This window comes from Rattus rattus, chromosome X (assembly GCF_011064425.1).
Source record: "Rattus rattus isolate New Zealand chromosome X, Rrattus_CSIRO_v1, whole genome shotgun sequence".
Classification (NCBI taxonomy): domain Eukaryota; kingdom Metazoa; phylum Chordata; class Mammalia; order Rodentia; family Muridae; genus Rattus; species Rattus rattus.
The window spans coordinates 14240615-14263821 of record NC_046172.1 but is presented as its reverse complement, the minus strand read 5'-3'; the positions used below and the strand labels follow the sequence as shown (position 1 = coordinate 14263821).

The window sequence follows — 23207 nt, the reverse complement described above, 5'->3', positions numbered from 1 at the left end:
TAATCACAGCACTTGTGAGGCTGAAGCAGGAAGGTTGCTATGAATTCCAGGCTAGCTTGACCTTCATAGTTCAAAATCAGACCAGGCCATGACCCTCTGTCTGAAAACAAACCAGTAATGCCCTAGTGTCTTACAACTTGATGTGAAGTTTTCTCATACAGTGTCCTAGCACCCACATGATACCAATACCGACCATTCCTTCCCTCATATAGCCATACTCAGCCTCGTATTCTCTTGATTCCTGCCTCCACTCCATGTCTGTACTTCTCTGTTCATCTTTTTCTTTTGCCTTATCTGGGAATATATGAGAAAGGCTTCAACACTGTGAAATTGAGTCATTGCTAGATGAGGCTTCTTTAAACGAAGGCCTAGACCGAAGAGCCCCTCTTATCTCCAGACTTAGTGCTTCACTTGAGGTATCTTGGGTTTGGGCCAGTATTTCTGACCATAGGAATTCAGAATGCCAGGTCTTATATCTAAGCCTGCTTTCTCCAGTTATGGATGAATCTGTACACAGTCTGCTGAGGAGTACTATGTAAGAATAACTTCTGTGTTGTCTCTGCTAAGGCCTGTAGGCCTGCCTTCTTGAGCCATTCAGGCTCTTACCTGGGTTCAGAGCATCACTGCACATCCCTGTTCCTCTCCCCTGGCAGTTTGCAGAGCAGTCCCTGATGAAGAATGCCATAAAGACATCAGAAGAGTCATGGATTGAACAACAAATGCTGGAAGACAAGAAACGAGCTACAGACTGGGAGGCCACAAATGAGGCCATAGAGGAGCAGGTGGCTCGAGAATCTTACCTGCAGTGGCTGAGGGATCAAGAGAAACAGGCCCGCCAGGTCCGGGGACCCAGCCAGGTGGGTCATGGACTCTGTCATTGGCCTGACCAAGACCTATTACTTCCTATCTTTTGGCCCCTAATTAACAGAGATAAAATAAGAAATTTTGACATCTGGGAGAGAGGCAAACTCCCAGTCCCATCTATAACTCATCTCATCTTTAGTCTTGGCATCGTACCTTGGAACTCTCAACATTTGATTTTAAGAAGTAAAGGAGAGCATCTTTTAAGAAACGAAGAGAGCAGCCACCACTGCTGGTAGCACAAAGGAACAATGGATAGCTACAAAGAGACCAGCTTTTTTGGAATCCCTTTGCATGCTACGTTCTGTACTGAGGATATAAAGCCTTTCCTTCACTATCTTCTGTGATCCTGTCTGTTGAGGCAGATACGGCATTGGTCAGGCCTGTGACTCTGGTTGTGCAAGACCAGGAGAGGTGGGGGTGGGGGGTCTAGTCGGTTGTATTTTTAGGGTACGAAGCAGGGAGGCATGCATCTGAGGAATCGAAGAGGGGTTTGGAATGACTGCTGGTTACAAGAGCTGAATAATCTGTTCAGCAAGTATTTATATTGTAGACCTGTGGCAGGAAGCAGAAGATTCCTAGTATAGTGAGGTACATTGTGAACCTAGCAGGCCAAAGTACCTATCCTCAGGCCTACTCACAGTTTTGCCAAGTGAACTAAAATCCTCATGAATGAGTTGGAGGGATGATGGGTGAAAAATGGACAGTTGGTGCAGGGGATACATGAGACTGAGTGAGGATGATTTGAGTTCACAGTATTAAACAGTCATCAGGGTAGAGCTCAGCAGATGAGGTGCAGAAAGCCCATAGAAAGGGAATTTGGTACCCGAGTACATGGACAGAACTAGGCCTGGGTGAGGGCAGCGGAGTTGGTATAACCTAGGTATACCTGAAGCTGAACAGAATGTGGGTATGGTCAGGGTAGTGGGGCTAGGTTGGATAGTGGCTTGTGAATTCTGGAGAGGACTTTGCTTTTGCTCTGAATGAGGCAGAAACCATGGGAGGGCTGTGAACAGAAAAGGGATTTGAGATAGGATCACCCTGACTGGTTATAGAGCAAATCTAAGGGGAAAGCAGGGTTTGAATCAGGAGATGAGATGGGGGTCTCTTGAAAGAATAGGACTTTGTCAGATGCCTTTAAGGATATGAGAGTGATTAAGAATCTTTACCTGTAGTTCATTGTGATACATTAAAGCTATCTGTAGCCAGGATTCGGGAAAAGGGTATAAGCACTCCGGCACAGGAGGGTCATAGCCAGTGTAGGTCCTTATCACTTTTTCCTTCCCTACTGCAGCCACGGAAAGCCAGTGCCACATGCAGTTCAGCCACAGCAGCAGCCTCCAGTGGCCTGGAGGAATGGACTAGTCGGTCCCCACGGCAACGAAGTTCAGCCTCGTCACCTGAGCACCCTGAACTGCATGCCGAGCTAGGCATTAAGCCCCCTTCCCCAGGCACTGTGTTAGCTCTTGCCAAACCTCCTTCACCCTGTGCACCAGGTCAGTGACTTGCTTTCAGGGTGCCTGCTTGGGCTAAGAGGCTCTGCTTGGTGGGCTCTACCTCTGATTGTTGATCTGCCTCAGGTACAAGCAGTCAGTTCTCAGCAGGGGCTGATCGGGCCACCTCTCCTCTTGTGTCCCTCTACCCTGCTCTGGAGTGCCGGGCCCTCATCCAGCAGATGTCCCCCTCTGCCTTTGGTAAGCCCCCTTAGGGGATGGACCAGCTGGAAGTTGGGAGAGCCTGGAGGATTTTTGAAGTCCCTGGCCATCTCTCCAAGTCAGAGGCATGAGGGAAAATTTCAGGCCCCAAAGGTTTTCTCCACAGTGGGTCTAGTGGGCTTCACAGAGTTGAGGGAGTCAATGAGTGATTGGGACCTGGATGGATTTTTCCAGGGCCAGGGATCAGACAGAAATAAGGGAAAGTGACCCGAGGCGCCCCCCATCATCATTGTCCTCTTCTCTCTCCTGCCCAGCAGGTCTGAATGATTGGGACGATGATGAGATCCTAGCATCGGTGCTGGCAGTGTCCCAACAGGAATACCTAGACAGTATGAAGAAAAACAAAGTGCACAGAGACCCACCCCCAGACAAGAGTTGATGGAGACCCAGGGACTGGACACCATCCCCGATCTCCCACTCCTGCCCTTTAATGCCACCCAAACTTCTTTGGCTTTCTTCCCTCTTGGCTTCCTTCCTTTGTTTCCTCTTTTCCTTCTTTTCCACTTCCCTCTGGCTGGCCCACTCATGCGCTCCATCCATCTCATCCCTGCCACCACCATTGGTCTCTGCCAGCTGATGTGCCCTATTGCCCCCCTGCACAGCACCATCTCAGCATTCCACAGGGGACTCTGGACAGGGTGCGGAAGGTGGCAAGAGACCCACAGAGACACAGACCATCTGGCAGCCAGGCAGCCCAGAAGAGAGACATTCAGACAAAGGAAGTCTTCTGCTCGTCCTTCCTTAAAGATCAGATAAACTTGTCACCCTTTCCCAACAATGATGACAAGAAAAGTGCGAGTGGGAAATTTTCCTTCCTAAGTCCCTGAAGAATCTGAGCCTTCAATGTTAAAATTTTCTTGATTAAAATGTGCTTTATCTCACAAAATCAACAAATGAAAACCAATGTACACAGCAATACTGGCCCTGTGAGGATGGCACTCTGCTTTGGAGCTGAGCAGGTTGACCATGGAGCATAGAGGGCAGGAAGGAGATGGATTTCTGCTGTCTTTCAGCCCCTGATTCCTTGGAAGGGCTAAGGATATGAGCCAGAGGGAAGTGGCAGGAGATGCGGGTGGCAGACTGGCTTTGGACAGTGACAGTCTGACCTTGCTGCATCGCTTTGCCTTCCACCACCGCTAGTCTGTTTGGAAGCTTGAATTGGGGTGTCTTCAGAAATCATGGCCACTACCCAAGATTTGAATTTAGGGAGTGGGAGCCTCAGCAGATGGGGCACCCGTGCACTGCAGGTGTTGACAAGATCCACCATCTGTAATGTCCTTGGCACAATAAAACCAAATGTCAGTTTCCCTGAGCTACTCTATTCTGTGTGGGACGGGTGGACGGGCCTCTGGGAAGCACAGGATTTGGCTTGACCAGAGGTCTGCTTGTTCTCCAGTAGGTGCTGTCTGTAAGCTGGGGTTCATCTTTGATCTTCTGTTTATTAAATTAACTTCTTGTTGGGTGCACTCTTGAGACTGATGGCAGCGAATCCCTAGAGCCCAGGCGGGCTGAGACTATCGTGAGCCGCATAAGCAAGATTGTTTCTTAAAAGAACAAAAGCAGCAACAAATAACTCTACAACTGGGTCATGCTTTTGATCCCAGCTTTGAGGAGGGCAGAGGCAGGTGGATCTTTTGAGTTTCAGACCAACCTTGTCTACAGAGTGTAGTTACAAGCCAGCTGGGCTACACAGTGAGACATTTTCATTAAAAGTCCTAAACTTCAGAACCAAATCGACTGAAACTGAAGCCCCTACTCCCACCTACCATGTTTCCATTCGGGAGCCTAGGGCCAATTAAGGACTGGATGAGCCATAGGCCATGACTGACTTGTGTCTGAATTTGCACTCTCAACCTGAATGCTCATTCATCCTTGTGATAATCTGATAAATAAACAATCGATAATTAGACTAGATCAGGGACAGTGACCAGAGGTGGCCCTTGCCCAACTGAATTTTAGAAGTTGGGAGGATGAAACGGGTCTGTTAACACCTCTGTTCATATCTCTCCTAGGGTTTGCAAAGCCCAGGCTGAGAAGGCTGGCTGGCCCTCAGGTTTTCTCAGAACAGTATTATTCCCCTCCCCCTATGCCTAAGTGGGGTCCTTTCAGAAGACTGTATGGTGGCCCTACAGGTGAGGGCATGGCTTGCCCAGTGGGTGGCTGCAGGATATCTGAAATACATGCTCAAGCATGAGCACGCCAAGAGGGTGTTTAAAATCTACCTGCATTGTTTAGCTGTGTGGCTTTGGGCTCTCTTTGAGTTTAAAGTGCCCCATCTGCAACTCCAGGGGTCATTAATGTCTGCTACCTCATGCTCTCTGATTTGTGAGTATTGACAGAGAATGTGTATGGTCAATAATGTACTACTGGGAACAATACCTGGTACATTCTTAGAGCACAAATGTTGGGGTTATTACCGTATTTTGTAAGTTTGTACCATTTGGCCTCAGCCTGCCTCTTGCTACTCTTGGCATTTACTTGCAATTTGCCCTAACCTTATCTTCAGCTCCCATCCTTATTTGTCTTTTAAGACAGAGGGATCACCTGAGAAAACCCTGTGTGATCCCCTTTGCACTCTCCCTTCTGTCTACGACTATCCCAATAACTGTACTATAAATAAACTTCTGGGCTGGGGCTGTGACGCTTGCTTATCTTGTTGTGCGTGTCTTAAGATCTCCCCCTCCACTAAAGCCTGTTAGGCTCATAGGAAGACACTAGGAATGTTGGGGAGTAAGAGAGATTCCAAGGAACATCTCTGCTTTGTGTATGTTGTCTGTGCCTGTGACTACAGTGTCTTGAGTCTACCAGTTTCTCTGAACTCCGGTGTCTCTGGTAAGAGTGTGTATGTGTTTGTTTCCAGTGAGGCTTGTTTCCAGGTGTATCAGATGGTGACTGAGTGTGGGACTCTGCCTATGACAGTTTGTGTCTGGTATCTGAGAGAAGTGCATGTTTGCGTGGGTCTGTCAGTGACAGTACATCTGTAGTTTGTCTGGATACTTTCAGTGATAAGCCGCGTGTCTGATAGTGTGTGTATGTGATTGGGTCTGCTTTTTGTTGCATTACATATGTGGTGATTTGGAGCACATGGATGCCTATGTGCCTGCTTTGGAGCAGTGCATGTATGTATCTGGAACAACTATATTCTTGTGACAGACTCTGGGTCTCTCATTTCTGGGACAGCACAAATATTCCTGTGAAGGTACATACCTGGAGGTGCTGCTGTCCTTGTGACAAGTGTGTCAGTTTCTGGTGGGGACGTATCATGGCATTAAGTGTCCCCATAGGGCAGTACAAGTAAAGTCATATCACTGAATGTTTCTGGGATATTCTGAACATATCTTCATGCACGAGGTTAGGACAAGTCACTTGAATGTATCTGACTATATCTTTAATGCAAATGCCCACATCTTGGTTTATGTGTGGGTATGTGAGTTCCACACAGACATGTTTGGAGGTCAGCAAACATCTTTTTTTTTTTTTTTTTTTTTTTTTTTTTTTTCGGAGCTGGGGACCAACCCAGGGCCTTGTGCTTCCTAGGCAAGCGCTCTACCACTGAGCTAAATCCCCAACCCCGGTCAGCAAACATCTTATGGAAGTCATTTCTCCCTTTTTTGCCATATGGGTCCTGAGGTCAGCAGACTAACCTGAAGACCTTTGCTTTTTTTTTTTTTTTTTTTTTTTTTTTTTTTCCGAGCTGGGACCAACCCAGGGCCTTGCGCTTTAGGCAAGCGCTCTACCACTGAGCTAAATCCCAACCTGACCTTTTCCTTTTAAGACATATTACTATGTTTGCCCAGTCTGACCTCAGATTCTTTGGTCCTTGCCCAGCATACAAGTAGTTGGATTTCACATGTACTTGACAATGCCGAGCTTTCTGTGTGTCTTTGGAGTAGTGTGGCTGTCTTCCTGGACTCAGGGCCCCTGGATACTTACACAAATGTGGCTGGGGGTAATTGTACCATTGCTTCAGCCTTTCAGTACCAGCTCTTTGACAAGAAAGTTGTAGCTCCACCAGAACCAACTCCTGCCATTATGGATTCTAGAGCTAGACCCCGGTAACGGGGCTAAGTCTAACCAGGTTTCTGTAGGATAATGGCAAAAAAAAAAAAAAAAAAAAAAAAAGCAGCCTACAGGTCCCAAAATGCCATTGCCTCACCCTTTCTTTTTGATGACGGTGATAAAGAATGTTATCCTTCCCTGAAGAGTGGACCAGCGCTTCTGTAAGATTACAGGTTTGAAGCAAAGGTTGCCTGATTTGGGATGAGAAACACCCATGATAGGATCCTGTCTAGTTCCAGGCTGACTCTTAAAAGGTGGCTTGTCGTTGCCTCCTTATTGATCCCAAGGCAGCAAAGGCGATGGCGGCAGCAAACCTGCGTCCTAGGAAAGGAGGCTGCGCTTTTTTTTTCCAAGTGTGTACACACCCCACCACACCAACAACCAAAACAAACGCAGTTGTCGCAAAGGGATTCCCAGAACCTGTTCGAGCGTGCGTGCGTGTGTGTGTGTGTGTGTGTGTGTGTGTCTGTCTGTCTGTCTGTCTGACTGTCTGTCTGTGCGTGCACGCGCGCGCACCCTCCTACATTTGCATACAGGCCCTGCCTCCGCGGAAGAACCTGGCATGTATTTTTGCATAAAGGCACCCAAACGTTGAGGGTGGCATGCAAATAAGGACTGGCTCGGATTGGCTAGGGTACAGCAGGTGCCGCGTCCGGATTGATCAAAGCCAGGTGGGCGGGTCTGTCGCGCAGGGCGACTCTCCCGGGAGGCGCGTGCCCCGGCTCAGTAGCGTTGGGGCTGGCGCGCGCGACGAATCTTAACGCTGCGCCGTCTGCAGGCGCTTCCGGGCCACCAGATTCCCCGCCTTCCACCCTGGCGCCCCCCAGCCCTGGCTCTCCGGCCGCTCTGCCCCGGGCATCCACGCCCTGCGGGCTCAGCGGATTCAGCGGGCTCAATCTGCGCAGCACCTCCTCCATGTTGACCAAGCCTCTGCAGGGGCTTCCTTCGCCCCCTGTGACCCCCACGCAGCCTCCAGGTGAGCGCAGCCTCCTGTCACAAGCAGGTTGGGTGGACTGGAATGATGGGTGCTGGTGTGGGGGCGAGTCACGGCTGGGATCAGAGTACACCGCCACCCTGACTTCCTCGCCTCCGCTTGCGTAGGAGGCAAGGATCGGGCAGCTTTCGAGGCCGAATACCGACTTGGCCCCCTCCTGGGTAAGGGAGGCTTTGGCACCGTCTTCGCGGGACACCGCGTCACGGATAGACGTCAGGTATCCCCTACAAGGGGTTCTGGGAGGGTCAGGTGTTTTGGCGAAGGGTGGTGGTGGTGGGGTTCCGGGCACCGGGATGCCAATGGCTCCGGTGGGGAGCCTGCGCCTGAAAATGTGTAGTAGAATCTAGGAGCAGGGTTGCTGCTATGAGTGTGAGTGCGCGCGTCTGTCTGCAGTCCAGGTGGGTATGGGGGTGGGCAGGATTCAGGGCAAGAATTCTGGAGGACTGGCGGTTTCTACTAGGGAGGGGGCAGATCTTTAGGACTGGACCCCAAGATCCAAGGAATTGGCGTGCGTGAGCGTGTGTCTGTGAAGGTGGGGATGTTTTAAAAGTAGGTGTTAAGTGTGGAGTCGTGAGAACAATCCAGACATAGAGTTGTTGTGCCCTGGAGATGGGTAGGATGATGGAGGAGAGCTTGCGACGTCAAAAAAACTTGGAATTCGAATCTGGGGATATGGGTCAGTGGTAGATTATTTGTCCACCGTTCACAAACACCGAGTTCAATAGCCAACATTGGGGGTTGGAGGGCATGTAGGGTGACAGTGGGAGAAAGAAAAAGCAAAAGGAAAAAAATCTACAACTCCATTCTGGATTTCAGGGGGTCTTGACGCTTTCCTAGCAAGAGGAAAGGCGTAAAAATGTTAGATGAACTTGCTTCTGGGGACTTAAGTGCTGGATGGGCATCCGACCTCCAATGGGTGTGAGATGTATGGGTACTAGGAATACCCGAGTGGAGAGACTGGAATTGGGAAGAGGGTCTAGATTGGGAAGAGTCTGGGATTACCTGCCACCCCCTTATCTCAGCCTTTTTTCTAGGTGGCCATCAAAGTAATCTCCCGGAACCGTGTGCTAGGCTGGTCCACTGTGGTGAGTGTCTTTGGTGTACGTCATGACCCATAGACTCCATCACCGAATGCACCCACTGCTTTTTTTCTAGGGGGCATATGACTCCCTAGGCCCTGAAACCGTGAGAACCCCAACAGCCTGTGATTCCTGCCTTCGTGTGATAGTTCTGATTTCACCGCAATTCCCCCAGAGCCCTGGATTCTCCTCTCGAACTCCCCTTTCTCATCCTTTTTTCAAACACTGCTTTTGGGCTGTTCACAGGACATGCGGGTGGGGAAGGAGGGGCCTAGGTCACTGGTTGTCATGGTGATGCTGGCTGCTTCTCTCCTGCCACCCGGAGAACGCTAACGGACATCAGGGCGGGTCTGGGCAAATTGTAGGTAAGAGAGCTCCCCCTGGCGGGCCCTTCAGGTAGTCTGTGCCGGCCCGTGGACTGAGAGGGAGGGTGAGCCTGCGCAGTAGCAGGTTTGCGTCTCCGTGAGAAAACCTGTCTGCGGCTGTGCAAGTTAGTGGGCCTGTAAAGGACCCCACCTGAGGCAACGAGACTCATGGCAATCGCTGCCCGTTCCGGTCTGGGGCAGGGGCCGTTATTGACTTGTGCTGGTTGATTAATGAGACTGACAAGACAGCATTCGTTAAATGTTTACTCTGTGCCGGGTCCTTTGCAATTACTCAGTGTAAGCTGTTTCGGACAAATGAAAGCCAGGATTGATGGTGCACACTTGTAATCCCAACATTCAGGAGGCTGGCTCACTAGGATTTCAGTGAATTTGAAGCCAACTTGGGCTACACTGTCTCAAACGTGAGACAAAAATTTAAAACCCGGAGGACACACACCTCTGCAGTGGTTTAATTTACAGGCTCTTTGCAAAATACGACGTCATTTCTTAGAATCCATGATGTGCTAGATCCCTTCTGAGTTCTCCTGTTGCTATTGATCCTTGAGATGTGCTAGTGAAAAGACTGACAAGACATACGAAAAACAGTGTTTAATCTATTGATAGTATTAACTTAATGGTATTTAGTTCCATGCTAGCCCCTCTTTGCTGTAAAGTTATGAAGCGGGAGGCCTGGAGAGATTCAGCGGTAAAGAGCACTGACTGCTCTTCCAGAGGTCCTGAGTTCAAATCCCAGCAACCACATGGTGGCTCACGACCATCTGTAATGGGATCTGATGCCCTCTTCTGGTGCATCTGAAGATAACACTTTGAAGGCCAGGCATGGTGATGCACAATTTTTTTATTTTTTTTATTTATTTTTTTTTTTTTTTGGTGATGCACAATTTAATCCTCTGAAGTAGAGGGAGGTTGGAGTTCCAGTCCAGCCTGGTCTACAAAGAGAACCTGTCTCAAACTCCCTCCCCCATCAGAACACTTCAATTTATACAAATATTTACTGACCTCCTACATGCCAGATGTGTATGGTCTCTGTTCATTTTATTCTCCGACGGACTTGAGCCTTTAAGAGGATACTAGGCTCTAGGAAGGGGAGCCCAATCACAATCAGTGCTTTGAAAATAAACTTTGCGTGGGTTGGGGATTTAGCTCAGTGGTAGAGCGCTTGCCTAGCAAAGCGCAAGGCCCTGATTTGGTCCCCAGCTCGAAAAAAAAAAAGAAGAAAAAAGAAAATAAACTTGTGCCCGCTCGGCACATATACTAAAATTGGAACGATACAGAGAAGATTAGTATGGCCCCTGCGCAAGGATGACACGCAAATTCGTGAAGCGTTCCATATAAAAAAAGAAAATAAACTTTACTTTGTCCACCACAGAGCTACAGACTTAACACTTGCCTTCTTCTGTCTTTTTACTTCCCACCCCCCCAGTCAGACTCAGTCACCTGCCCACTTGAGGTGGCACTGCTGTGGAAGGTGGGTGAAGGTAATGGCCATCCGGGTGTGATCCGCCTGCTTGACTGGTTTGAGACACCAGAAGGCTTCATGCTGGTCCTTGAGCGGCCTATGCCTGCCCAGGATCTCTTCGACTACATCACAGAGAAGGGTCCGCTGGGTGAAAGCTGTAGCCGCAGCTTCTTCACCCAAGTAGTGGCAGCTGTCCAGCACTGCCACGCCCGTGGCGTTGTCCATCGTGACATCAAGGATGAGAACATCCTGATAGACCTGTGCCGGGGTTCTGTTAAACTCATTGATTTCGGTTCTGGTGCGCTGCTTCATGATGAACCATACACGGACTTTGATGGTAAGACTTTTTCCCTACATTTTCTGGTGGGATGCTGTTTGTAATCATTAATTCTTCTGGCTTTTGAGCTTTAGAATTGGTTTATCCTTTTAACATTTGACCATCTTAAGCTTCTTGATTTCTAACACTACATTCTCAAGCCCAGATTCCCAATAAAAGTTTCTTAACCTTCTGGGCTCTTATTTTTTAGTGTGGGGATAGAATTGGGTTTTGTTGTTGGTTTGGTTTTTTTGTTGTTGTTGTTGTTGTTATTGTTGTTTTTTGGGAGGGTGAAATAATCTGTTAATTGTAAAGTACTCCTTTAAAAGCTATCCCGCTGCTGACAGGAGTCTGCTGTTAAACTTGAATTGCTACTGCTCTCGCCAGTGGATACCCTCCTTTTAATTTACAGTTCGTGCTTCCAGGGACACAGGGGTGTAGGAAGGGCATCACCAGATGAGAATCTAACCCTTGGCTTGTTGTACAGGGACAAGGGTGTACAGCCCTCCCGAGTGGATCTCGCGACACCAGTACCATGCCCTTCCAGCTACTGTCTGGTCACTGGGTGTCCTACTCTATGACATGGTGTGTGGAGACATTCCCTTCGAGAGAGATCAGGAGATTCTGGAGGCTGAGCTCCACTTCCCTGCTCATGTGTCCCCAGGTGAGGCCTGGTAACTCATCCCAGCCCAACTGGCTTCATTCTTCCCAGTCTGGTTATCCCTTGCTGACTGCTAATCTCCCCTGTGCTTCTTGACCCCACAGATTGCTGTGCCCTAATCCGACGGTGCCTGGCCCCTAAACCCTGTTCCCGACCCTCACTGGAGGAGATACTGCTGGACCCCTGGATGCAAACACCAGCTGAAGAAAAACCCATCAACCCCTCCAAAGGAAGCCCCGCCCCCTTGCCCTGGTCTCTGGTTCCCTAGGCCCAGCCAGGCTCTCTGGTTGGAATCCCATGGTCATGATACAGGGATAGATGGACATCTGTTGACCTGGTTGTACAGGTTGTTAAAAATCCAGTATTACTAAGGTCAGGGAATAGGGATTGAGGGTCAGAAGATAGCCAAGTCTGCCCAGTTCCTATCCCAATCCCGGGAAGGAGCTCTCCTCCCAGAACCTGTGGTCCCTAATTGGGGAGGGGGAAGTTACTTGTTTCTTGTTCTGTTAAGGATGTTTATTTGGTTGGATTCCTTCCCTTCTGGTCCCTAAGATTCTTATTCTGACATTGTAGTCCCTACACTGGCACCCCCTATACTACTACCACAAACTTAGACACTTAGTTCAAATGCTCTCACTTGGGCAAGGGTGCTTTCCTTAAGATTACCCCCACCCCCAGCAGCTCTTTAGCAAAAGGGCCTTACCCTGGGATCTCATTCAGTTGCTGCTTTGCCTGCCTTAGCCCAGAAGTGATTATTCTGGGGAGGTAACGCCCCATTAATTAGAATCCCAGTGCTTTCCCCCCCCCTTTTTTTTTTCCCTTTGTTTGGTGAGGGGACCCTACTGTTATCCCAAGTGCTCTTATTCTGGTGAGAAGAACCTTACTTCCATAATTTGGGAAGGAATGGGAGATGGACATCACCGGACACCACCAGAGATTAGGATGGGATGGGTGGTTTTGGGGGGATGAGATGGAGGAAATAAGTCTTACTGTGTTCTCCTGGGGTCCCCCCTCTCCAACTTTTGCTGCCTCCTCCTGAGCCAGGATTGTCCAGTGATTGAAGTGTAAATAATTGTGTACTGGATGTGGAGAGTGGCGCGTGTGCCCTCCTGTCCCTTCTCCCCCTGCCTGGATTATTTAAAAAGCCATGTGTGGAAACCTATTTAATAAATAATGAAGTCACAAGTGGATGGCCATTTATAGAGGTAGGCATTAGTGGAGCATCTACTAGATGCTGAGTTTAGGAGGTAGCTGGAGAAAAACTCTGGGGAATAAAAACCCCACAGTGGCGCCTGTCTGACTGTTTTGTTTTAGGTAGAGTCTTTTGAGGCCCATTCTAAACCCCAAACTTAGACAGTTAGAGTACAGGGATTTGCTTGCACAGAAATTCCGAGCTTAAAGCCCAGGCTCTAACTAGAATCTTTCTAGCGCTTTCTGTCTAGCTTTTAACCATTTAATTTTCTCTACCTTTCACGATTCTCCTTTGCATTTTCCTCAACTCACCTCCTTTAGTTTCTCTAGTCCTGACAATTGTCCTAAAGCCTGTTCCTCGTTCTCTTCTATTATGGGTACAGTCTCTGCTCTGGTTTTAAGAAGGTCCCGCCTTCTCGAAAGTCCCGTTCCTCCCAGATGGCCTCTTACCCTTAGAGGGCGGGACCTGGCTCCAAAGGGAATAGAACTGATTCTGACGCGAGAAGGGTGGTGCTATCTGTGGCTTCCAATCAGAAGCCGAGATGACTGAGCAAGGGAACCAATGAAACCCTAGGACTGTTTGGACAGGTGGTTATGGACAGTCGGGGTCAGTGAGGCGGCGGGGGGGTGGGGGACGAGAGATGGGGCCGGGTGTCGAGTCACGAGAGTGCAAAAATAAGACCTGTGTGAAGGCTGCAGGAGACGGTCTGCGGCGCCCTGGGTCTCCAGTTCTGATGGAATCTGGGTACCCGAAACCACCATTTTAGAATCAAGCTGGGAGCTGACCAAAAACAGCTCCCCCACCAGCTCAGCCCGCTACGTCCCACCTAATGCCCCGCCCACCACACCGGAGGTCCGGAAGCGGACGTGATGGATACGGAAGTAGCCTGCTGTTGCCGAGGGGACGGGACGGGCAGATGCCAACATGGCAGCGGTTGGGGTTGGCGGATCTACCGCTGCGGCCGGGGCCGGGGCTGTGTCCGCGGGCGCGTTGGAACCTGGATCTGCTACAGCGGGTGAGGTGGCCTGAAATAGAAGAGTTGGCTGGGCGGAGGTCGGAATCCTTGAGGGTGGGATCAGCCACTCTAGCTGAAGTGACAGCTCATGTCCTGTGAACGGACCTACGTGTTAATGTGTGCGTGTGTGGTGGGAAAGAGGAAGGAGAGGATGGACCATTGTATGTTGCGGGGAGGAATTAGTCGTTCTCTGGGTGACTGGTCCTGGATTTGCAAATAAAGACCATTATGAATGTGTGGGGTATTTCCTTTTGAGGAGGCTAAGAACATTGAGAATTGAATGTTCAGAGTGGGGTGGAAATCCATAATTGTGAAAGGGAGAGACAATTTTGTGGCTGAGAGTTTTTCCTTATAGAATGAGATACGAGTCTTAAGGTGGTGGCTCCTTCCTCATAAAGGGACCTTATAAATTGTCAGGGTGGGGCACATCCTTGTATGACTAGTGGATCCATTTTGAGCGTGAAGCTGTCCTTCATTACGTGGAGAGAATGTTCTGGGGATGTACCTTCCGAATGGAAATAGTTCTATTTGTGTTGAGGTGGGAGGGTTCCTTCCTTGTAGGTCAGAACGAACATTCTGAGGGTGCCAAGTGCTTCTATATGGCAGAATGTGAGTATGTGTAGAACAAAGACTAATTCATTGGCTGGAAGGAGGGCATACAGCAGACGGTGTACGGTTCATATGCAGTAGGGGAGTATTTCCATATGTGACTATCTGGGTAATCGTAGAGGTGGGAAATAGAAAAAACCTTATGAGGTGGACATCTTAAACAATTGGCCCATTCATTCTATTGCATCATTATTTCACTTATGGGACAGTCCTGCAAGTAGAAGCATCACTTCATAGTATTCATAAGTATTGGGAATGCTATCTGAGAAAGAGTGGCTTCCCCCAGGGAGGGATAAGCAACGATGTGTGTCAGGAGCCTGCCCTGGTCATTTCCTCACACTAAGGATTTCAGATTAAGAGCTAACCAGACTGGGGCCCACCTTTCCATCTTGCCCCCCTTTGCCAGTAGTGTGGAAACAGGTATGGATCAGACTCTCATTGAGTCCTGATGGGTAGACAGAGGAAGTCCCAAGGGCCAGAAGGTTTTTTGATTGAGAAAAGAGGAATGAGGTGGGTAGCCATACCCCAGCAGCCTCTGACTCTGTCCTTCTCCTATGTTCCTTCTACTCCCTGCAGCTCACCCTGCCTCAAGTATATATCCTTAGCTGTGCTGGTGGTCCAGAATGCCTCCCTCATCCTCAGCATCCGCTATGCTCGCACACTGCCTGGGGACCGCTTCTTTGCCACCACTGCTGTGGTCATGGCTGAAGTGCTCAAAGGTCTCACCTGTCTCCTGCTGCTCTTCGCACAAAAGAGGGGTATGAGGGTTGGTTGGGGGGACTCCCTAAGTTAAGGTTTTAAGCACACCTGGAAGGTTTGCTGGGAGAATATGCTGGTGTGTCTGAAAATGCTTGGGGAGTATGTAAGAGCATCGAAGCTTTCTGGCCACTGCAGCTATGTGAAGTTGCATCTCCACTTGTATAGCCCTTATACCTGGGAACTACAGTAATGAGATAGTCTGCCCACAAGGATTCAAAGATTTAATACCAGTGCTTAGAAGGTGGAGACATGAAGGTCAGGAGCTCAAGATAACATAAGAAGTTCAGGGTTAGCCTCAGCTACATGTGATTATCTCAAAAAAAAGAGAGAGAAAAAAAACTTTGTAATATGGAGAATTCCATCATACACACACACTCAGAAAGAATAATAAAATAGTAAAAAACAATATGCTTCTATACATCACCCAGGTTCACAATTATCAAGTCTTTTTTTTTTTTTTTTTTTTGGTTTTTTTTTTTTCGGGGCTGGGGACCGAACCCAGGGCCTGGCGCTTCCTAGGCAAGCGCTCTACCACTGAGCTAAATCCCCAACCCCTTTTCCATTTGCTTTTTTTTTTTTTTTTTTTTTTTTCTGGAGCTGGGGACTGAACCCAGGGCCTTGCGCTTATAGGCAAGTGCTCTCGCTGAGCTAAATCCCCAACCCCACAATTATCAAGTCTTGGTCACACTGTCATAAAAGCAACATCAGTGGCTAACTGCTCACTGCTAATCTATGTATCTTTTATATCTGCCCGTTTATAGTACCAGCTGGGTGTAGCAGCATACACTTTTTTGTATTTGTTTTCAAGGGGGTTTCTCTGTAGCCCTGGCTCTCCTGGAACTCACTCTGTAGACCAGGCTGGCCTTGAACTCATAAGGATCTCTGCTTCCCAAGTGCTGGGATTAAAGATGTGTACACACACACACACACACACACACACACACACACACTGCTATGGCAAGTACTTGTGACTGCAGCTGTTCAATGTGCTGATGCAGAGGATCAGTTAATTCTATGAATTCAAGGTTATCTTGAGCAATATTTTAATGCTCCATTCCAAAACAAGAAAAAGTAAGCAATAAGTAAATGAAAGTGTAATATCTAGAGTTGAGGTGTGGCTTAGTGACAGAGTTTGCCTAGCATATATAAAGCTCTGGCTTTGATACCCACCACCTCAGAAACCAGTTGTGATAAATGCCTATAAACTGAGGCAGAAGAATCAGATGTTCAAGGTCCTCTTTGGCTCCAAAGTAAGTTCAGGGACAGCCTGGACTATCTGGAATTCTATCTCAAAAAAGCAAGTACAAGAATAATAAGAATTGGGCTGGAGAGATGGCTCAGCGGTTAAGAGCACCGACTGCTCTTCCCGAGGTCCTGAGTTCAATTCCCAGCAACCACATGGTGGCTCACAACCATCTGTAATGGGGTTGGGTGTGTCTGAAGACAGCTACAGTGTACTCGTATACATTAAATAAATAAATAAATCTTTAAAAAAAAGAATAATAAGAATCATAGATGGAAGAAATAAACAATAGAGCCGGGTATGGTGGCTGAAATCTGGAATTCCAGCACATAGGAGGCAGGAGGATCATAAATTCCAAGGCTTCCTGGGCTAAAGCAAGACCCAGTCTCAAAAGAAAACACAGGATGTGCAAGACAGCTCAGCAGATAGAAGCTCTTGCCATGCCTGAGAACGTGAGCTCTATCAGAGCCAGTGATGGAAGGAGAGAAATTACTTCAGCCTCTAGTTGTCCTTTGACTTCCACACTTGTACCATGGAATGTGCATGCCCACATCCACACACATGCATCATCCACAATACAAAGTACTGGCAGTGTAAGCTGGGCTGTGAGAGCCCTTGCCCTAACTTGTTGAGGGCTGTAGGTTCAATCCCATCTTGTACACACACACACACACACACACACACACACACACACACACGAAACCAGTAGTGGCTGGGACAATGGCTTCATGGGTAAGATGCTTGCTATGCGTGAGTGAAGATCTGGTTTAAGCCCAGAACTCCCATCAAAACCAGGCATGGAGGTGCGCCTCTAATCCCAGCTCATCCTGTGAGTTCAGGGACAGTGAGGCAGAGGACAGGCAGGTGACTGGGGACTGGCAGTCCTGTGGGCTCACTAACCAGCCACTCTAGCTGAAAGTTCCAGCCGTGTTGCAAACGAAAGGCAGAGCCAGGCAGGGATGGCACATGCCTTTGATGCTAGCATTTGGGAAGAAGAGGCAGGGGCAGGTGGAGTACAGAGCTAGTTCTAGGATAGCCAGAGAAACCTGTCTCGGGGACGGGGTGGGGGGGGCGGTGGAGACAAGGCGGGGAAAGCTGGAGAGGTGGCTCCGTTGGTAAGAGTGCGGTCTGCTCTTCCAGACTAGTTCTTAGTACCTATACCACGTAGCACAACCTCCTATAACTCCAGTTCCAGGGGATCCAGCACATCTGGCCTGCACAGGCACTGCTCCCACATGTATTCAGACGCATATATGCACATATTTTAAAAAACCTGTAAAATAAGGTAAGACTTGAGAGATGGTTCAACTGTTAAAACCAGTGGCTGCTCTCCCAGAGGACTCAGTCTATTTCCAGCAACCACAGGGTCCAGGAGACCTGACATCCTCCTCCATCCTCTTAGGGCAATGCATATATGTGCTACATAATCATACATGTATACACATGTACACATACATGCACAAACATTTACATAAAAATAAACCTTAAGGTTGAGAGTGATAGCAAAGACATCCAACATCAGCCTCCGTCTTCCATGGGTACCAGCCTAGGCTCCACAAAGAGACCCTTTTGAGAAGAAAGACATCATTCATCCATAGGGCAGGGGCAGCTTCTTAATGTATCTAGGACTGAGAAGATGTTTGAGTGGGCAATGGACCATTAAGGATGGTCTAAAAGACTTATACTGGGGGTTGGGGATTTAGCTCAGTGGTAGAGCGCTTGCCTAGCAAGCGCAAGGCCCTGGGTTCGGTCCCCAGCTCCGAAAAAAAGAAAAAGAAAAAGAAAAAAAAAAGACTTATACTGGAAAGGTAGCTTAGTGGTGTGTCAGGCGCCGAGGTACCACCACAAACAAACTGAACTATAGCCCCATTTCCTTTTTGCAGCCATTAACTTGAGTATCACAAAGGCTTTAAAAAAAAAAAAAAAGACAAGGTCTTACTCTGTAGTGCTGGCTATCCTGGAATTCAATATTTAAACCAGGCTGGCTTCAAACTCACGAAGGTCCACCTGCCTCTGCCTCCTGAGGGCCAAAATAAAAGGCTTGCATCCCCATGCCTGGCTCAGAAGGAGCTTTGGCTTTGTTGTACTGCAGGAGAAACTGCACGAGAGCTGGCAGGAGGAGGGGAACACAGTTCAGTGGTGGAGGTTGAGACTGGGAGGTGGACAAAGGAGCCGTGCCTGGTCCTACCTTCAGCAGAGCCTCCTCCCCCCTAGGTAATGTGAAGCACCTGGTCCTCTTCCTTCACGAGGCTGTCCTGGTGCAATATGTCGACACACTGAAGCTCGCGGTGCCCTCTCTCATCTATACCTTGCAGAATAACCTCCAGTATGTTGCCATCTCCAACCTGCCAGCTGCCACTTTCCAGGTAAGCCTCCAGCCAGGCCTAGCCCCGGGGATCTAGTAGAGGCAGGGTATAGATGGGGGGAGGGAGGCCCTGCAGTCTTGGAACTCCCTTAAATTTGATTTGTTTGTGTTGAAACTGAAAAGAGAGATACTTAGATAACTGAGAATATACCTGGGGCCAGCGATGTTGGCATAAACCTGCAAATCCAGTACTCAGGAGGCTGAAAGAGAAGGACTTAGAGTTCAAGGTCAGACTGGACTACATAAAGAAACTATTTCTTGGGGTTCAGAAGTTAAGAACACTGGCTGCTCTTCTACGGGAACCAGGTTTGATTCCCAGCACATGACAGCCCACAACCATCTGTAGCTCCATTTACAGAGGATCTTTCCTCTAAAGGCACTAGGTGCACATGTGATGCACAGCCAGACATGCGAGCAGAGCACCAATACACAAACTGGGTGGGTGGCATATGCATTATATGTGTATTTTAAATATATATATACATACACATTATATATATATACACACACATTTATATATATATACATTATACACACACACACACACACACATACACACACACACATATATATTAAAAACCCTATCTCAAAGAAAGGAAAGAAATCCCTGGAAAGGGTCCTTAAATGCTTATTGATAAGTTTGAGGCGTTTGTGGATAGTCTTGTATTCATTCAAGGATGAGCGAGGAGCCTAGATGCTAAGCCAGGAGTGGTGGTGTGCGACTTTAATCCCAGCACTCTGGGGAGGCAGAGGCAAGCAGATCTCTGTGTTTGAGGTCAGCCTCGGTCTATAGAGTTCCAGGACACTTGGGGCTACACATAGAAACCCTGTCTTAAACAAACAAGCAAATAAATAAATGCCTGTGTGCCGCAACAAGGTTGCCTGGGTTCAAATCCCAGTGCTACAGTTCTCAGGCTCTGTGACTTAGGGGTCAGGCACTTATCTTTCTGTGCCTTAATTTGCTTATCCTTTTATTTTATTTCATTTTGTTTTCTTTGAGACAGGGTCTCCTGTAACCCAGGCTGACCATGAACTTGTTATGTAACCGATGACGAGCTCATCTGTGGTCCTCTGCCTCAACCACTCAAGGGTTGGGGTTTTCTGTGTGTGTGTAGCACTGTGCCTTGTTTATGAGGTGCTAGGCACTTGGTGCCTGCTAAGCTGTATCTTCAGCTTTTCTCTTTGTTTATTTGTTTGTTTTTTGAGACAGCCTCTTGCTATGTGGGTCAGTCTGGCCTTGAACTTAGGGTTTAACTCTTACGTGCTATGATTTCAGTCGTACCACCATGCCTAGCTTTCTCATCTGGGAATTGTAGATTAGAATGGTGTCCAGTTCCATGGTAGTTGTGAAAATTAAATGAACAAATCCCGATATAGTGCCCAGATGCGTGCTGGACACATACGTAGTCTTCTGTGAATATTTTCTGGCTTTGTTATGGTTGAGCCATTTGTATGAAGGCTTCCCGGGGGTTGGGGATTTAGCTCAGTGGTAGAGCACTTGCCTAGCAAGTGCAAGGCCCTGGGTTCGGTCCCCAGCTCCGAAAAAAAGAATAAAAAAAAAAAATGAAGGCTTCCCTTATCACAAAGTTTTTATTTCTTCATCACCTCCTTGGAGGTGTTTTATATACACCAGCCTTATTTTGCAGAGATGATGCCAGGTCTCAGGAGAGACAAATGATTTGTCCTTCCCACAGCTAGGAAAATGGGATCGGCTTGTAGATTGGGTTGTAGATTTGCCGGTGGCTCGGGGCTTCTTGGCACAGCTACCTTTTTGTAGAACCTGGATGGTTCTTTTCTTGAGATGACTTCTAGCCCAGATATAACCAAGGATGACTTTGAATTTCTGATCCTCCTGCCTCCATTTTCCAAGGGCTGGGATTACAGGTGTATGCCACTGCGCCTGGGTTCTATGGTGCTGGGGATGGAAGCCAGCAGTCTATGTGTGCTGGAAACTCTTCACCAATTGAACTGCATCCCTCAGTCATGTAGAAGGGTCTTTAGGAACTAGTTAGCCACAGGTTAGCCAGTGGCTAGTTTGTTTTAATTTCATGGACCCCACCTTATCCTTCTCATTGTTCCCAAAGGCCCACAGTGGGTGCTGTCCCAAACCCCTTGCACTTTCTGGGAGTTGGGACCAGCCCTCAGTGCCTTCCACATGCAACTTGCAGGTGACGTATCAGCTGAAGATCCTGACTACAGCACTGTTCTCGGTGCTCATGTTGAATCGCAGCCTCTCACGCCTGCAGTGGGCCTCTCTGCTACTGCTCTTCACTGGTGTGGCCATTGTCCAGGCACAGCAAGCTGGTGGGAGTGGCCCACGGCCACTGGATCAGAACCCGGGGGTGGGCTTAGCAGCTGTTGTGGCCTCCTGTCTCTCCTCAGGCTTCGCTGGTGTCTACTTTGAGAAGATCCTCAAAGGCAGTTCAGGTTCTGTGTGGCTGCGCAATCTCCAGCTCGGCCTCTTTGGCACAGCGCTGGGCCTGGTGGGGCTCTGGTGGGCTGAGGGCACTGCCGTGGCCAGTCAAGGCTTCTTCTTTGGGTACACACCTGCTGTCTGGGGTGTCGTACTAAACCAAGCCTTCGGTGGGCTCCTGGTGGCCGTTGTTGTCAAGTATGCTGACAACATCCTCAAGGGCTTTGCCACCTCCCTGTCCATTGTGCTGTCCACTGTTGCCTCCATTCGCCTCTTTGGCTTCCACCTGGACCCATTATTTGCCCTGGGTGCAGGGCTCGTCATTGGTGCCGTCTACCTCTACAGCCTTCCCCGAGGTGCAGTCAAAGCCATAGCCTCTGCCTCTGCCTCTGCCTCTGGGCCGTGCATTCACCAGCAGCCTCCTGGGCAGCCACCACCACCGCAGCTGTCTTCCCGAGGAGACCTCATCACGGAGCCCTTTCTGCCAAAGTCAGTGCTGGTGAAGTGAGAGCTGGTGGTGGTTGGGGAAACAGGGCAGGGGGTTGGGTTGGAGGGGGTTGGGCTTCTGCAGGTCCTGCAGGTTGTCGCCAGGGCCTGACTCTTGGTGGGGTTGGAGGTTTTTTTCTCCCATACTTCTAAAGGGATATGGAACTAGGGCTGAATGTCACATGAACGCTTCCTGATAGATGGACTCCCCTCTCCTGGAGGAGCTTTTTAGAGCTGCTTCCTCTGCCTCGGGCTAACCTCTTTGGGAACAGGGGTTGGGGTACTGCTATTTCAGGCCTCTCCCTCACGACCCTCTGCTGAAGATGTCCTGTCTCACATGCCTGGGACAGTTCATCCCAGCCATCCTGCTGACTGGACAAAAGCCCCGCAGCTCTTCAGTAACGACTAATGACTACTCGTGGGGTTCCATTTCCTATTGTATGAGGCCTTCTCTCCTGCACCATCACCCTGGATCATGACAACAGCTTGGTCTCTGATGTGGCTTTGGGCCAGTTTCCCTGGTACAGAGACCCTTGAAGATCAATCAGCCTGTTGTAAGTGCCCGGAATGAGGAGAGGCACAAGCTGAGAATTTCGCATCAGCTCATCTTGGGGAGGGTGCGACAAGTGCCATTTGCTTTCCAGTAATTTGGGGATTTGTGATAAAATCAGATCAATGATCCAGAGTGTTGGGAAAATGGGGAAGGGAGGCCCTTGAAGTGGCTGTATGTCATGTAACTGAAGAGACAGAGGCGAAGGGTTATCTTCAGAAACATCCAGAGCGGAAAAACAAAGCTGCCAATCCTGCTCTCGCAGCTCCATTGGCCGTTTAAAACACCCTAATTTCATGGTGGGTGTCAGAATTGGTGAAACATGGAACCTGCACTCCCCAAAGCTTATTAACTCCCTAACTGTACCCCAGATGTGTGTGCGTGTGGATGTGTGTAAATGTGTGCATGCACGCATAAGTGCACACATGGAAGGTGCCTGGGCTATCTTTGCTATATGTAAATAGGGCCATTGGATCTTTATTTTTGATTAATTTGCTCTGATTTTTTTTGGTTTGTTTTTTAAGGAACTGTAATGAACAAATGTCAGGATACCCAATGCTGAATAAAGATGATGTATTTATTTAGTCCACGTGTAGCTTTCTGACCCAGGGGCCCGCTCTTTCCATTACTAACTCCAGGGTTACTAGCATACTACCAGCCACCCTCGCTTGCTCAGGAGACTCACCCACAGCCCACCCCAGCTTTCTGTGTTTCTCTTTCCTTCCCATTTTCACCACAGGTTGCTCACCAAGGTGAAGGGCTCGTAGCTGCTGGAATTGAAGACGGTGGCCTGCCTTCGTTCTCCCTTCTTGCCCTGGCCCAGCTGGGACTAAACTCTTATCAGTATTAGGGGTAGGGTGAGGTAGACATGGAACTCCCTGTCCCCACCAACCCTGCCCCACATAGGGCTGACATGACTGACTAACCTCTGTTAATGGGCCCACCTCAACTCCTGCTATCTTTACAGTATTTCTTAGGTGAGTTTCTGCAAATAAAATGTGTTTTGCATCTTGTGAAGTTGGGTTGCAAAGCCTGCAAAGAATGA

The 23207-nt window shown here is 48.7% G+C and overlaps 3 protein-coding genes and 1 non-coding gene across 5 annotated transcripts in view; all 4 read left to right on the top strand.

Moving 5' to 3' along the window:
- Positions 1-5222, top strand: part of Otud5 (OTU deubiquitinase 5) — a 34319-nt gene extending 29097 nt beyond the window's left edge. Inside the window, 4 exon segments of the mRNA XM_032889603.1 lie at positions 654-857; positions 2156-2357; positions 2442-2555; positions 2834-5222. Of these exon segments, the coding sequence (XP_032745494.1) occupies positions 654-857; positions 2156-2357; positions 2442-2555; positions 2834-2955 (642 nt within the window). The 3' untranslated portion in view covers positions 2956-5222.
- A 2132-nt stretch (positions 5223-7354) lies between these two features.
- Positions 7355-12715, top strand: Pim2 (Pim-2 proto-oncogene, serine/threonine kinase). The gene is made up of 6 exons (XM_032890163.1): positions 7355-7611; positions 7737-7846; positions 8664-8714; positions 10518-10890; positions 11357-11533; positions 11635-12715. The coding sequence occupies exons 1-6, from the start codon at positions 7551-7553 to the stop codon at positions 11796-11798; spliced, it is 936 nt and encodes a 311-aa protein (XP_032746054.1). The 5' UTR covers positions 7355-7550; the 3' UTR covers positions 11799-12715.
- On the top strand, positions 10329-10431 carry LOC116889577. The gene has a single exon (XR_004386493.1). It is a non-coding gene; the product is annotated as a U6 spliceosomal RNA (small nuclear RNA).
- A 666-nt stretch (positions 12716-13381) lies between the features above and the next one.
- On the top strand, positions 13382-23179 carry Slc35a2 (solute carrier family 35 member A2). Of its 2 annotated transcripts, none has more exons than XM_032889741.1 (4): positions 13382-13737; positions 14826-15104; positions 18563-18714; positions 20882-22747. In XM_032889741.1, the coding sequence occupies exons 1-4, from the start codon at positions 13647-13649 to the stop codon at positions 21632-21634; spliced, it is 1275 nt and encodes a 424-aa protein (XP_032745632.1). In that variant the 5' UTR covers positions 13382-13646; the 3' UTR covers positions 21635-22747. The 2 variants fall into 2 exon arrangements, 1 of the variants encoding a protein (XP_032745632.1); XR_004386312.1 differs by lacking the exon at positions 13382-13737 and adding an exon at positions 22902-23179 and having other exon boundaries at positions 14760-15104; positions 20882-22166.
- The last annotated feature ends 28 nt before the right edge of the window (positions 23180-23207 follow it).

Excerpts from the sequence above, each read along its gene's own strand:
- Slc35a2 (XM_032889741.1), top strand. The coding sequence starts at position 13,647 with ATGGCAGCGGTTGGGGTTGGCGGATCTACCGCTGCGGCCGGGGCCGGG. Across the intron at positions 13,738-14,825 it reads ACCTGGATCTGCTACAGCGG|AAGGTTTTTTGATTGAGAAA; the intron begins GTGAGGTGGCCT and ends CCCAAGGGCCAG. Across the intron at positions 18,715-20,881 it reads TGCCAGCTGCCACTTTCCAG|GTGACGTATCAGCTGAAGAT; the intron begins GTAAGCCTCCAG and ends TGCAACTTGCAG.
- Pim2 (XM_032890163.1), top strand. The coding sequence starts at position 7,551 with ATGTTGACCAAGCCTCTGCAGGGGCTTCCTTCGCCCCCTGTGACCCCC. Across the intron at positions 8,715-10,517 it reads TGCTAGGCTGGTCCACTGTG|TCAGACTCAGTCACCTGCCC; the intron begins GTGAGTGTCTTT and ends CCACCCCCCCAG. Across the intron at positions 11,534-11,634 it reads CCCTGCTCATGTGTCCCCAG|ATTGCTGTGCCCTAATCCGA; the intron begins GTGAGGCCTGGT and ends TTGACCCCACAG.